Source organism: Micropterus salmoides, unplaced genomic scaffold (genome assembly GCF_014851395.1).
Source record: "Micropterus salmoides isolate LMB-PRFRI ecotype aquatic unplaced genomic scaffold, ASM1485139v1 Ms_hic_scaffold_9, whole genome shotgun sequence".
Taxonomy (NCBI): domain Eukaryota; kingdom Metazoa; phylum Chordata; class Actinopteri; order Centrarchiformes; family Centrarchidae; genus Micropterus; species Micropterus salmoides.
In genome coordinates this window covers 912,615-926,391 of record NW_024044681.1, presented here as the reverse complement: position 1 = coordinate 926,391, position 13,777 = coordinate 912,615, and the positions used below count along the sequence as shown (strand labels likewise).

At 38.0% G+C, this 13,777-nt stretch overlaps 1 protein-coding gene across 1 annotated transcript; it reads left to right on the top strand.

The window, feature by feature from the left end:
* The first annotated feature begins 3,345 nt into the window (after positions 1 to 3,345).
* LOC119895893 (interferon gamma 1-like) lies at positions 3,346 to 7,948 on the top strand. The gene is made up of 4 exons (XM_038709291.1): positions 3,346 to 3,567; positions 4,988 to 5,062; positions 5,496 to 5,747; positions 7,437 to 7,948. Exons 1-4 carry the CDS (start codon positions 3,442 to 3,444, stop codon positions 7,548 to 7,550), a joined length of 567 nt encoding a protein of 188 aa, XP_038565219.1. The 5' UTR covers positions 3,346 to 3,441; the 3' UTR covers positions 7,551 to 7,948.
* Positions 7,949 to 13,777: the final 5,829 nt, after the last annotated feature.

Genomic DNA, 13,777 nt, shown 5'->3' with positions numbered 1-13,777 from the left:
CTTAAAGGCTTGAGGTGAAACTTTCCACTTTTTCAAAGTCTCAACAGTCTAAAAAAAAGCCAACATTATGTAGAATGATTGTTTTTTCTCTCTGACCCTTGTTGCGACCCCTGGTTTAAAATATAATTGTATGTGCTGTAGCATTAAGATTTATCTTCACTGGACTAGGGAATAAGGAGCTTAGTCAAGTTCTTCCACTACAGATGTCTATGAAGATTCCACTACACAGTGTGAAAACCATGTCTTCATGGTGGCAAGGCGCACTGATGTCATCATGTTGAAAACATCATTGTATAGTTGTGGTTGTCTTCTCACTTTTAGCCACATATTGATGGTGCAGTGATAAGACTTGTTTGTCACAGTAGTTCAAGGAGGGTAACACATGAGATAGGGCCCAAACAGATACTCAAAGGCAGAGCAGGTAGGTGCACTGCAGCAGTGTCTAACGATCAAATCAGAAAGGTTCACAGGTTTATGGGATGGTGTTGGCGTCAAACGTCAAAACCAGAAGGGAGGAGGCAAAAGTCCGTGAAATCTCAGGTGAATCTAATCAGTGCAGGGCAGACAATCCAACAGAAGGAAGGCTTCTTTCAACATAAACCAAAACCATGAAATTGCTTTTACATGTATTTAACTACATTCCACCGGGATGCAAACAGATATATTTATTTTTCAGTTTCATTTTTCAAGGTTCAATATATAAGTAAAATCATGGAAATTGCAGTTCCACCATGCTAATCAACCAATGCTAATTACAGAACACAAGACACAAATCCCCATGTCATAAAACCAGTTTTAAAAGCTGGCCTTTTATTTGCTTCACTAAACTCACCCTGCCTATGTTTGGGGCGAGCGTCTCTATGGGACAGGCGTTTAATTTATTTCCCACCGATCTCTTGCTCACCAAAGATGGGAAATAGGTTACTATCAAAGTTTTTATTTCTACCAGTGTGAATATTACGTGTATAAAAATGAGGTAACAAATCAGATAACAAATCAATTATGAATCATTTGGTCTAGCTCTAAAATACAGCCCATCTAGGCCAAGAGAGAGAGAGAGAGAGAGCATACCTTAAAAACAATGAAAGCTGAAGATTTCCGTAGTTATTTCATCTTTTATAACTATATAGCTTCTTTTGATTGGTGGACCCTTACAGACTAATGTAATGTGCATAATCAATATAACTGAATGGACACATATGCAGACATGTGCAGACTGGCTGCTTCAAAGGTAGGAAATCAACACTTTTTTTCATCCCTCTTTAACCATGCTTGTGAATTAATAATAAGTCGGTGCTACTCGGAAATAATTTTGCAGTGCATGTTTTGAATTTGCCTCTGGGAAAACAGCGAGACAACAAGAGAGTGATGATAGTATGGTGATGAAAGTAAGATCTTCACATAAAAGAAAGTGATATACACCATACATTAAATGTTTATCTAAGAGGAGTGGAAACAGAACTGTAAGTACAGGTTTTCTCGTGACGCTCTACTACTAACACGTAAAAACCACAGCTTAGGGGGTCCACACACTTTCAGAGTGAAAGTTAACTGTGGCCTCGTTGACATTTTACAACATTCACATGGTGGGCTGCGTCTTCCGTCTCCATTTGTGGTATAGAGATGACTGTTTGAATAACTACGCAAAATAAAATTTTTGATGTTGTGATACACTTTTTTTAAAATGGTGGAGCATGACGTTGTGAGGGGTCTCTGCAGCTTAGTATACCTAAAACTAATGATAAGACATTTAAAGAACAGCTGGTGGAAAATAAGCTTCACATTTAATTGATGCATACACTATTGCATGCAGTAGTAATAACAACCTTATAATACATGATAAAAATGGTAATAATACAGGAGCCATGAATACTTTTACTTTTGATAATTTTAGTATGTTATGTGGACTTTCACTTCTATTGGAGTATATTCATTTTGGGGTATTTTTACTTTTATTTAAAGGTCCAGTGTGTAATATTTAGGAGAATCTATTGACAGAAATGCAATATAATATCCATAACTGCCCACCACCACCAAACTTTATACTTGGCACAATGCAGTTAGGCAAGTACTGTTCTCCTTTGGCAACCGCCAAACCCACACTCGTCCAGCAGATTGTCAGACAGAGATATTTAGCATCCAGTGGCGGCGTGCTTTACACCACTGCATCCAATGCTTTGAACTGCACTTGGTAAGGAAAGGCTTGGAAGGCTTGAGCTAATCCTGAGTAATCTGCCAATTATTTGCTCTTTTAATCAGTTAATGATTTGTTGAATAAAATGTCACAATTTCCCAGACATTTTAAATTTCTTGTTTTTCTTGTCTTGTTTGACCGACAGTCCAAAAAATATTCAGTTTATAATACAAAAACAGAGAAAGGCAGCAAATCTTCACATTGGAGAAGCAGTTTTGCTTAAAAAACATATTACATATGCAATAAATTGATTATCAGATTATTTGCTGATTATTTTTCAGACAAGCAACTAATCGTTTAAGTCACATTTGAACAATAGAAAATAAAAGTAATAAAAACATTAAAGTTGAAGTGAGAGGGGCATAAATATGCTTCTTAATGTAGATGTATGATTTCATTCTTGCTTGTAAGGTATTTGCCAAAGTACTATATAAGCATAAGTTTATTGTGTTGCTGCAATCAGATAAGCCAAACGTAATTGGCAAACCGGGTGTCTTTTTGAAGAATGTTTTTTCGTTTGCTTAACTAATATTTGATGTTTTTGTTATTATCCTGTAATTTTGTCTTTGTGATTATGATCCTGGGCAAATAAATAAATTAAATGAAAAACTGTTAGACATTTATTTGGCATACTTGCAGACACCCTGAACAAGTGAACATGCACATAAGCGTGCATACGAATTGCAGATAGGCATGTATAGTTTCATAAAGCTTACATGAGGTTTTAAGCACTCTTGGAACCACACACACACACACACATCAGTGACTTTACTGGCACAACTGGTTAACCTTAGATTGTCATGATATTCACTGCTATGCATGCAGTTTTACCTTGTGATTACCTGGTCTTTCTCCAGTTGAACCACTCAGACCAGGGAGTCCCCTTACTCTGTGCATGCATATGCGGATGGAATTGAATGGAAACCTGACCAGGGAGTCTCCTGTTTGTGTGTGTTTAGCAGCAGCAGAGTGAGTATTAGAGGAAAACTGTTGTCAATTCTGCGTTTCTGGTGCTGCTTCTGAAAGCCCACAGACCACAGACATACACAACCACACACATCACTCACAGACACACAATGGAGGGTGACAGGTACACAGACAGCTATATATATAGACCCACAGGTCAACAGAGAGATCAGAGATCAGACAACACTTCATCAGACTCTGAAATTACTCAGCCTTTCTTTGAGGATCGTTTTTATTACAGTACTGTCTACAGGAGTGCGTATTAAAGTTCGCTGTTCAATATGTCTTCTTGCTGTGGTTCAGTCGGTCTACTGGTTCTACTGGGAGTTGCTTTGGCGTTTGGGAGACCTGCCGATCACGTCCCTGAGGAGCTGAAACAACCCCACACGTTAATCGCAAATGTGCTGGTGAGTTTACCTATGGGGTCCCTCAGGGCTCAATTTTAGATCATCTGTAGTTTCTCACACAGCGTAACATCTGCCTGTGTTCAAATGTAAATGCTCTGTACTTGTATAGCGTCTTTCTAACCACTCAAAGCGCTTTACACTACCATTCACACACACACTCATACACTGAGCCTAAGTGCTCAAACAGAAACTAACATTCACACACATTCCTACACTGGCGGAACAGCCGTCAGGGGCAATTTGGGGGTTCAGTATCTTGCCCAAGGGCACTTCGACATGCCAGGATTGAACCGTCGACCTTCCGATTAACTGCCAACCCGCTCTACCTCCTGAGCCACAGCCGCCACGTTTTAACTGCTAAAGTTAAGGTTTATTTTAGGAAACTGACTTTTAGGATTACAGAGAAGTTTTACAGCGATGTTGAAATTATCTACCGCAAATGACAGATTCAAGTTGGATTTAAATCAGCCTCTGCAGCAATACTTGCGTTTACTTTCATATCTATGCTTTTAATGATGGCACAACACAATTAATGACTTTAAGCTTCTGGAGATGCAACTGAATATAAAGTTTCTGTAATATTCCTATATTATTCACATAGAAACTGACAGTGTCACAGCACAGAGTGACCAAATTATACATGAGTCACTGTAACATTACTGCAAGGACATTTATCCCTGCTCATTACAACATATTTTATCATGTAAACATCCCAGCGTTTCCACCTTTATATCAGCCATCAGAGACCTGGTGGAAACTATTAAACTATCAAACGCATTATGTTTAAATCTAATCTGAAATAATCTTACTGTGGTTTAGTCTGCGTTTCGCCTTTTTCCAGCACTTTGAACTCGCGTTACAGAAGTTTATGCAGATGAACCACCTTTGTACAGAAACACAAAAGTTACTAAATGACACCAGAAGGTATTTTGCTTTTCAGAGTGGCAGCGTCTTTTTAGATTTTCTTGATTATAGCGCAGCAATCTACCTTGTTTTGTCTCGTTTAAAGATACTGACTACACTAATTAGAGTTATCTGTAATAAAAAGTCTCTTTTTTAAAACTCTTTATAAAACTTTTAAAAAACTGTTTATTCTAATAATACTAAACTTATCACAGAGGTGGGTGCTAAATGTTAAATCACATTAGGTGTCCAAATCTTTGGATACTGGTGCCATTATAATACATTGGTTTGAATACTTTTTAAACCCTCACGTTGCTGCATAGTGTAGATACATAACATATAACATGCTAAATGCCTAAATCAAGCTAAATCAAATTGTCCAAGTTTTCCATACTCAAGACTACAGACAGACACTGAGACAACACAGTTTGTATCTCTGAGTGTTTATGTTGTACTAGTTGACATTTCAACAGAAAGAAAAGTATTCAGATGTGTTTGTTTTGCGTGTGTGTTTCAGAAGTTGATGGAGCCGGAGATTGGCAGGGCTCCTCTCTTCAGTCATGTCACCAGGAGCATCAACACCTCTTGCCAGGTACATAAAACTTGCACACTCACAAAATTAATATCTTCAGACGCATTGTGTTTTCAGGACAGCAACGATACGTACAAGCAAATTTTAAATAAAGTGAACAATTGTTTCTGGACAATCTTTTGAGAAACTCTATGTGAATAATCAGACAGGAATGTCCGTTTGTGTCTAATCCAGACACAAAAATGATTAGACACTGCCTACAATGGGAGTGTAGACTCAGAGATATTAAAGTAATATCTACTAAAAGTTGAACGGTATCTCCTAAGATTTAGAAACATCGTCATGGTGGACAAAATAAAATAACATTTGGCTCGTATCGAGGCCAAAGATAGGTTGTTGCAGTTGTTAAATGTCTGACATATTAAAATTAAAATACTTTTTTTTATCATTATTATACTTCAATCCCTGGTACATTTCTTCCTCTCCTCCACAGAGAAAAGTAGATATACAGGTGATGAATGTCACTCTGGACATCTACACGCGCATCTTCTCCAGCATCCTGAAGCACAGCCACAATGAGCACGACGGGAAGCCGGTTCTGCTGGCCAGTGTGCCTGTTACTGAAAAGCAGGAGCTGCAAAAGGCTCTGAACAAGCTCAAGCACAACATGGAGCAGCTGAAGAGCGAACTGGGCCACCTGAACCAAAACAAAGAGGATGTGCTGAGCGAGCTGTACAAAATAGATGTGAGCGACACCTGCTTGTCTGTCTGTCTGTCTGCCTGTCTGTCTGTCTCACTGAATTAACACAGGGCCATCAGGGTCAGTCAGCTGTATCTGACACCACTGCTTCCAAGGCTTTCCAGATTCTGATGACAGAAACTTCTCTCTTTCTAAAACCCCAAATTCAATAAAAATAAACAAACAAAACTGAGAACTTTTCCTCAGTGTCCTATTTTAACTACATACACATACTTAGTAAAAACAGGCAACTCTTAAAAAACTAAGAAAAAGAATTTCAGAAAACTAAACAAGAAACTAAACAAGTCAGGCGAGAGTTGGCTCCACCCACTTTCAGTCATAATGTAATCTTTTGACTGATAAGAGCACTTAGGTTTTGTTTCTGTTGTTTTTTCTGAAGAATCTGAAGCTGCCATTGACGTTTTTGTTCTTTTGAGTGGGTTTAGTAATTGTGTCTCTGTGGTTTTGAAGTTTAAGTTTCCCATACAACAATTTCATGTTTGACAGCTACATATTGTCTTTTCTTAAAAAAAACAACAACGATTAGTTGTGTTAGTCCATCTATAAATACTCTCAACTCCTCCTGTCTGTGACTCTCAGCCCAAGATGCACTTTTTAATAACACCTCTCATATATACAGTATAAAAAGGCCCAGTAATTTATTTAAACAGGTGGTCCCTAATGTTGAGTTCCATTTGACATGGGAAGTCAGAATTACCGAGTTCAAAGTTGGAAATTTGAAAGGGAACGCTTACTTAGAAAGTCGGGAGAACCGCACTAGACCGAGTATCAACAGTTAGTGAAAACTGTAGTTTAGACTGTTTATCAGCACTTGTACTGTGTACTTGTGTCTCATAGAAATTGTCTATGCTGTCGGTGGACGTGTTGCAACAGTGTTTAGTTTGCATAAATACCGCACAATGCACTTTAACCTGGCTAGTTGTATACAACGGCCGGCTGAGCGAGGTTTCCCGACTTGTTAACTGGAACGCCGTCAACTCGGGTGTGACGTCATTCCCGGCTCCGACCTCCAACTTCCGAGGTAAATGGAACGCACCGTAACAGGAGGAAATAGTGTGTTTGTTGGGGACTATTTTCAGCTGCGGATGAATCCACATGTGGTACTCTAGAGAGTATTTGGAGCAGCAGGACAGTGTATGTGGGACTGAGTCAGAATAAACTACACTGAGTAATATATGTGTTGTTTCATTTATATGTATATGTATATATAGAGAGAGGTAGAGATCTGTTTATTTATTTTTTTAATAGCACACTTCTTCTGTTTGTTTACATATTTTTATTTCACATTTGCTTTGGCAATGTTAACATTTGTTTCCCGATGCATCAAATTCCCATTGAAATGACATTATAGTGATAGATATTAACTCCCCACTTCTGAAACCAAACCTTCATCTCTGGTTTTAGACTCAATGTGTTTAAGTTTGACTTATTCTTGTCTATTGAAATAATGAATTAAATAAAGGCTTCAGCTTTTCTTCCCCTAGCACTTTATTCTTGGCAGCGTGGCGAAGCCTTTTAATCATATAAACTTTATAACTTTGGAAATACAATGTGCAGAAAGTATAATTTTACAGTTTACTGAATAAATGGAATACAAGGTGGTGGCCCTGGCTCTTACCTGTTCTTCAGTTTTCTACATGAAATTAACTCTTTTCTTTCTCTCTCTCTCTGCAGGTGGACGATCCCGAGGTTCAGAAAAAGGCTCTGGCTGAGTACAAAGAGATCTACCAGGAAGCAGCTGTGATCTCCCACAGATGTAAACCCGCCCACTCTTCTTCTGCTGAATGATGACAAAACATTGCGATTATCAATAGCTATGCAAAAAAAAAGGAAAAAAAAAGAAAGAGGTGCTGGAAATTGCTCTTCCTCTCATTTGCATAATCTAATAATGTTGTATCTTGATTTAAAACCGTAGATTTTGTTTTTCATATTTTGTGTTTTTATTTATAACTTAAGTTGTTAGAGGTTCCTACAACAACACCTTCCATGTTCAATCACACTTTTACAGTTCAGCATATTTATTTTGTTAATTTAAGTCATTTCTCATTTTCAGTCACTTAACTTAAGTATTTTTGCCATAATTAATGTATTTTATTTATGATTAATTTAACATAAGTTATTTTTATTGATGTCATTGCTTGTTTGTATGAAAGTAAAAATCAGCACCAAATAAAAGCTTAATTTTCCATTGTTTTGCCCTTTAAAATACTTATTTACATACTTACTATTACAATAAGAACCTCCAGTCTGGAGTTTTTTAGTGGTGAATAAGATTTTCTAAAAGCTTCTTAACAAATGTCAAAAGGTTTCATGAAGGCTGATGTTTAGTGGTTTCGACTATAATATGGTAACATATGAAAATGATGATGTTAGTGAACGCAGACAAAAAGAAATGAGACATTAGAGAGAGAACGAGGCTCTGTACATCTATTGTTTAAATCAAACTTACACACAATATGGCCAAATGTATGTGGACACTTATTTCATTTACCTTAGTTAATTGTTGAAAGTTTTGCTTCTATAATGGCCCAAACAACACATCTCACTTCCAACTCGTCTCAAATGGACACTTGGTCAAGACCCCTTTGGAATGACTTTTTAATACTCTGGGTACGCCTTTAGTGTCTTTTATTGACATTTAGGGCTCCATGCTAAAGTTAGCAACAATAAATATGCTACATCTGGTTACACTTTCAAAATAAAACTAGTTGTTTGCACTGTGAAAGGTCGTAATTTGGTTAGGCACCAAATCTACTTGGTTAGGTTTAGGAAAACATCATGGTTTGGGTTAAAATAACATTATTTACATTTCGTAACTTATGTAATGTTAATAAAAACTATTTTTATTTCACACGGGAAACCACTGCCAGTTTCCTGGGTGAAAGTCCGGTTTCTAGCCGTAAAGTATGTGAACCCTTTTGAATTACCTGGATTTCTGCATAAACTGGTAATAAAATGTGATCTGATCTTCATCTAAGTTACAACAATAGACAAACACCGTCTGCTTGAACTAATACCACACAAACTATTGTTTGTTTTTATTGAACACACCATGGAAACATTCACAGTACAAGGTGGAAAAAGTATTTGAATCCTTGAATTTAATTACTGGTTGACCTTCCTTTGGCAGCAATAACCTCAACAAAATGTTTCCTGTATTTGCAGATCAGACCTGAATAACGATCAGGAGAAATTTTGGACCATTCCTCCTTACAAAACTGTTTCAGTTCAGCAATGTTCTTGGGATGTCTGGTCGCTCTCTCAAGGTCATGCCACAGCATCTCAATCGCGTTGAGGTCAGAACTTTGACTGGAATTAATTTTTCTGTCGATGATAGCAACCTTTCCAGGCCCTGAGGCAGTGAAGCAGCCCCAAACCATGATTCCCCCTCCACCATACTTCACAGTTGGGATGAGGTTTTGATGTTGGTGTGCTGTGCCTTTTTTCCTCCACACATGGGGTTGTGTGTTCCTTCCAAACAACTCAACTTTGGTTTCATGTCCACACAGTATTTTGCCAGTAGTGCTGTGGAACATCCAGGTGCTCTTTTGTAAACCTCACAAGTGCAGTAATGTTTGTTTTGGGTAGCAGTGGCTTCCTGCGCGGTGGATCGTAGAGTCATCAACAGAGATGTTAGCATGTTCCAAAGTCTTCTGGAAGAGTGTCAGCTGACACTCGAGTATCCTTTTTAACCTCACTGAGCATTCTGCTCTGTGCTCGTGCAGTCATCTTTGCAGAACGGTCACTTCCAGGGAGAGGAGCAACAGTGCTGAACTTTCTCTATTTATGGACACTTTGTCTTACGGTGGACTGACGAACATCAAGGCTTTTAGAGATACTTTTGTAACCCTTTTCAGCTTAATGCATTGAAAACAATTCTTAATCATAGGTCTTCTGAGAGCTTTTTCATTGAAGGCATGGTTCACATCACATCAGGCAGGTGTGTGTTTTTTATAGCGCAGCTCTAATCAACACCTCCAATCTCGTCTCATTGATTGGACTCCAGGTTTACTGACTCCTGACTCTCATTAGCTTTTGGAGAAGTCCTTAGCCTAGGGGTTCAAATACTTTTTCGACCCTGCTCTGTGAATGTTTACACAGATCACGTCACACACCAAATGCAGAACTCCAGGTAATTAATAAATGGTTCACATTCTTTTTCCTACGACTCTAACTACTTACACAAAAGTAGAAATAGCAGTGGTGTAAAAATGCTCTATTCGAGTAAAAGTCCTGCATTCAGATGTAAAGTTTATGAAGTAAAAATATACGAAAAAGTACCACGAGCAAACTGTGACCCGATCCCAGATAAGTGGAAGATAATGGATAGATGGAAGTATATTGTACATTGGATTATAATCATTGATGCATTAATGTGTTCATCACTTATTTTAATGATTTTATATTCTGCTGGGTAGCTTGTCAATAAAGTATTGTAACCTATAATAATACATCAAAATGTATTAGTTGATTATATTTTGAATCATCAATCAGAAACTACAAAGTAACCAAAGTTACCAAATAAATGTAGTAGAGTAAAACATACAATATTTGCCTTTGAGATAGTAGAAAGTAGGATTACATGGAGTACAAATATACAAAAATTGTATTTAAGTGCAGTACTTATTAGTGATCCCCTGTACAGTAGTTTCAAAGTGGCACAGCTGCACATGGGAAGGTAAAAGAAAGAATAAGATACAATCAAAATAGAGTATTGAATAAATGTTCTTTCCATCACTGCTTGCAACCCCTCATTAACAATTCTATATGTCTATTAACTGTGGGAAGGTTTCTGTTTCAGTCATTTGAATATTTTTAGGCTTTAAAAAGTCTTAAAGATATGCCATGCTTTGTGCAGAAGGAAAGAAGTGCCAAAGTAAATGTAAAGTATTTTCAGTGTATTACACACACGAATAACGTACGATTTTGAAGAGAGAAAGTAAAGACAGCGAGACAGAAATACAGGAAGAAAGACTTTCTGAGTTTCTCTGTGGAATTGCTGTGACATCACTCTGACATCACCGTGTTCCCCGGCTCCTGCACCAATCATGTGGTGGGATTTCCCCCTCACCTCATGATGCAATTAGACAGGGCAGGGAAACACTCGCAGGATGAATCAGTGGTTACGTCTCTGGTTGAGTCAATTACCCCGGCCCCCTACTCATCCACGCCCACCTGCTCGTTAACAGCTTGTTCGTTTGTGAATGAATTAGCTTCTGATTGATGAGCAATTAGTTTACACATAAGCTAATTTGTTTTTATTTTTATCATTCATGTGTCTTTATAATTAACATCTTTGGTTTCCAGATAAACTAAAAGATTAAATGCTTCTTTGTGGGAGGAGAGAAGTCGCCCACATCTTAACTTTTGATGATTTAACCACAGTTTTTCCTTATTTCTTACCAAACTGGTACATTTTGATATGTATTTATAACCAATTTAAATGCTCTAAACCTCCGTTTAATTCCCCTTTTATGACTTAAAGGTTAATTTTACTCCTCTCTGTGTGACAGGATCAATGCATGTTGTGTAACAGTTGTGGCTTTGTGATGTTACACTGTGTTTTATGACTTTTCCATCAAAAGGAAGTCTTTTTGTTATATTTTGCCTTGTTTTAGACACATTTATACCAAATTAAGCCTGACACATTTGGTAAACTTTAGGATCCCCACTAGCACTCAAAATAAAGTACTGTATGTTTAAACAAAGCTCAGATGCACAGCATGAGTTTGATCACCAGTGGGGAAGGATACCTGATCAATACCTGATACTAAAAGTCAAGATGTCTCAGACTCCGTTTCTTTGATTTTGACCTCCTGTTTTTTAAACTGCCTTCTGATGTTTTGGAAGTGCTAAATAGTGCCCCTTCAAAAACCATCAAATATAAAGATACATGCTGTTTTATATAACAAATTGACAAATCAGAATAAATAATGTGATTAAACAGAAAACAACATTTCAGAAAACAAATCAACAAAACACTAAATGGGATGCTGTTTTGTTTGACTGGGATTTCTTTTCTGAAATATTTGAAATGGTACTGATTTGTTACCACAAGATGCTGAGATAAGAAAGCTTTGATCTCATGATAACAGAAATCAGCGTCGGAAGTTTAATCTTTACCTCAAAGAATAAAGATCAGTCATTTCAAGATTTGTGATGCTTTACTTTTCTTCACCTGTAGTGAACTGAACAGGTTTTATTTGTATTTAAAACTGTTTGAGTGTGATGTGTGCAGGGGTTTCCCCTCAAAGCAAATCAGAGGATGGGACTTTTTCTCACTCAGAAGAGAGTCTTGGTTACGTCAGCTGAAGAAATAGGTCCAGGTTGCTCCGAAGTTTAGAAAAACTGAATCATCAGCATGACAGGTCAACAGGGACAGAGTGAGGTTTGGAAAAATATGAGTCAGTTTGCAGTCCTCTCCACGCCACACCAAGAGCGTTCATCCCAAAAGGTTTGCAGTAAAAGTTTGGAGTAGTCCGACATAAAATACAGACAAAATGCTGAGAAGGCTCTGTTTATGCAGTGGATGATCTTTAGCTACACAAGATACGTGTGCACAATGTCGTGCATGTGTGTAACAAACAGGAGGAAATAGGGCATTTGTTGGGGACTATTTTCAGCCATGCTCCGGTGATTGTGGTGGTGCTCTAGTGAGTATTTGGGTCAGCAGGACAGTGTACTGAATCAAAAAAACTACAATGTGTGTGTTCATGGTCATGAAGGAACATGTCACCCAGTGCAGCAGTGAGGCTCATTGTCTTTTGGCTCGAACTATCGAGGCTTTCCCTCACTTTTACTGTTTCAGGTTGAGAAAGATGGGTGGCTGTGGCTTAGAGGTAGACTGTGTCTCACTGAGCGACGCGGTTATTTTAATAAATAGTGTTGTACTTGTATACAGCCAATTTCATTATGATGCAGACCTTCAAGAAACCTTTACCTCCCTCTTAACTTTGTATAAGCAAGGCACCACTGCACTGAACAACACCCGGTCAGGCAAGTCAGAGTGCTAAAAAAGTTGAATATAATTAAAAACTACTATGCAGTCTCATAATATACTGATTGTACAGCTCCATATGCATGAGAAGAACATAAATATAACCAACAATATTCCATTCTCTAATTCTGTCTATGCACGCTGCCCCTGTACCTGTCACTGTTTCTGGTTCCTTCTCCTGCTGCTTCTCTTCTCAACTCAACTTATCAGTGCCTGTACTGGGTCCTGCCACAGCACCTTTCCTCCAAGGGAGATGTTGGTTAATTAAGCGCATTTAGCTGCCTCTTCTGTCAACATTTTTTTCAGCTCCACATATTTCTTTCTCCTCTTTCTTTCTTTTTGACATATTCACCTGCTCTGTTTTTGCTTGTCACACAACCCTGGGCTGAGTTCACTCCCAACAAAAGTATTGAGATTGAAGTTGGGAGGGGCCGTCTGTAACCCCCCTCAATATTGAAAGTATTGGTTTGGCCCAGTCTGATGGACACAGACAGTGTTCGCTGCAGCTGACGGCTGGCTGACGGACAAGAGTCCAGGTGCAGACCGCAGACAAACGTGATGGAAGTTGAACTTCCATATATGGTTTGTCCCACAAGCCACCGCGCACAAACGTGATGACGTTTATCTTGACCGCTCGGCCCACGCATAGTTGAATAAAAAAAAAAGAGGCGTCAAGTGTCAACGTAGTAATCAGTGTACGTTATGTGTTAATATATACTATATTTATATATTATTAATATATATTTATACTATTCCTGCAAATACTTATTTATAATAGTCTAATAATAATAATAAAGCAATGTTTCAATTCATACCACTGTTGTATATTTTATTTCTTCCAAAGTGATTTTAAGTTTCACAAACCAAGAATATTCTGTAATGTTACATCACGAGCCAGATGTGTCTCGATTTAGGTTAAAACTTAACATTACTGAGAATTTATTGACAGAATAACAGCGGTACGAACATTATCAGCTGTTGCTGGAAAAGTCTGCTGTGTTGGCTGCAGTGGTCTGTG

What these genes read in the sequence shown, in the direction of transcription:
- LOC119895893 (XM_038709291.1), top strand. Translation starts at nt 3,442, where the DNA reads ATGTCTTCTTGCTGTGGTTCAGTCGGTCTACTGGTTCTACTGGGAGTT. An exon ending in GCATCAACACCTCTTGCCAG is followed by an intron (nt 5,063 to 5,495) that starts GTACATAAAACT and finishes TCTCCTCCACAG; the next exon opens with AGAAAAGTAGATATACAGGT. An exon ending in GCGAGCTGTACAAAATAGAT is followed by an intron (nt 5,748 to 7,436) that starts GTGAGCGACACC and finishes CTCTCTCTGCAG; the next exon opens with GTGGACGATCCCGAGGTTCA.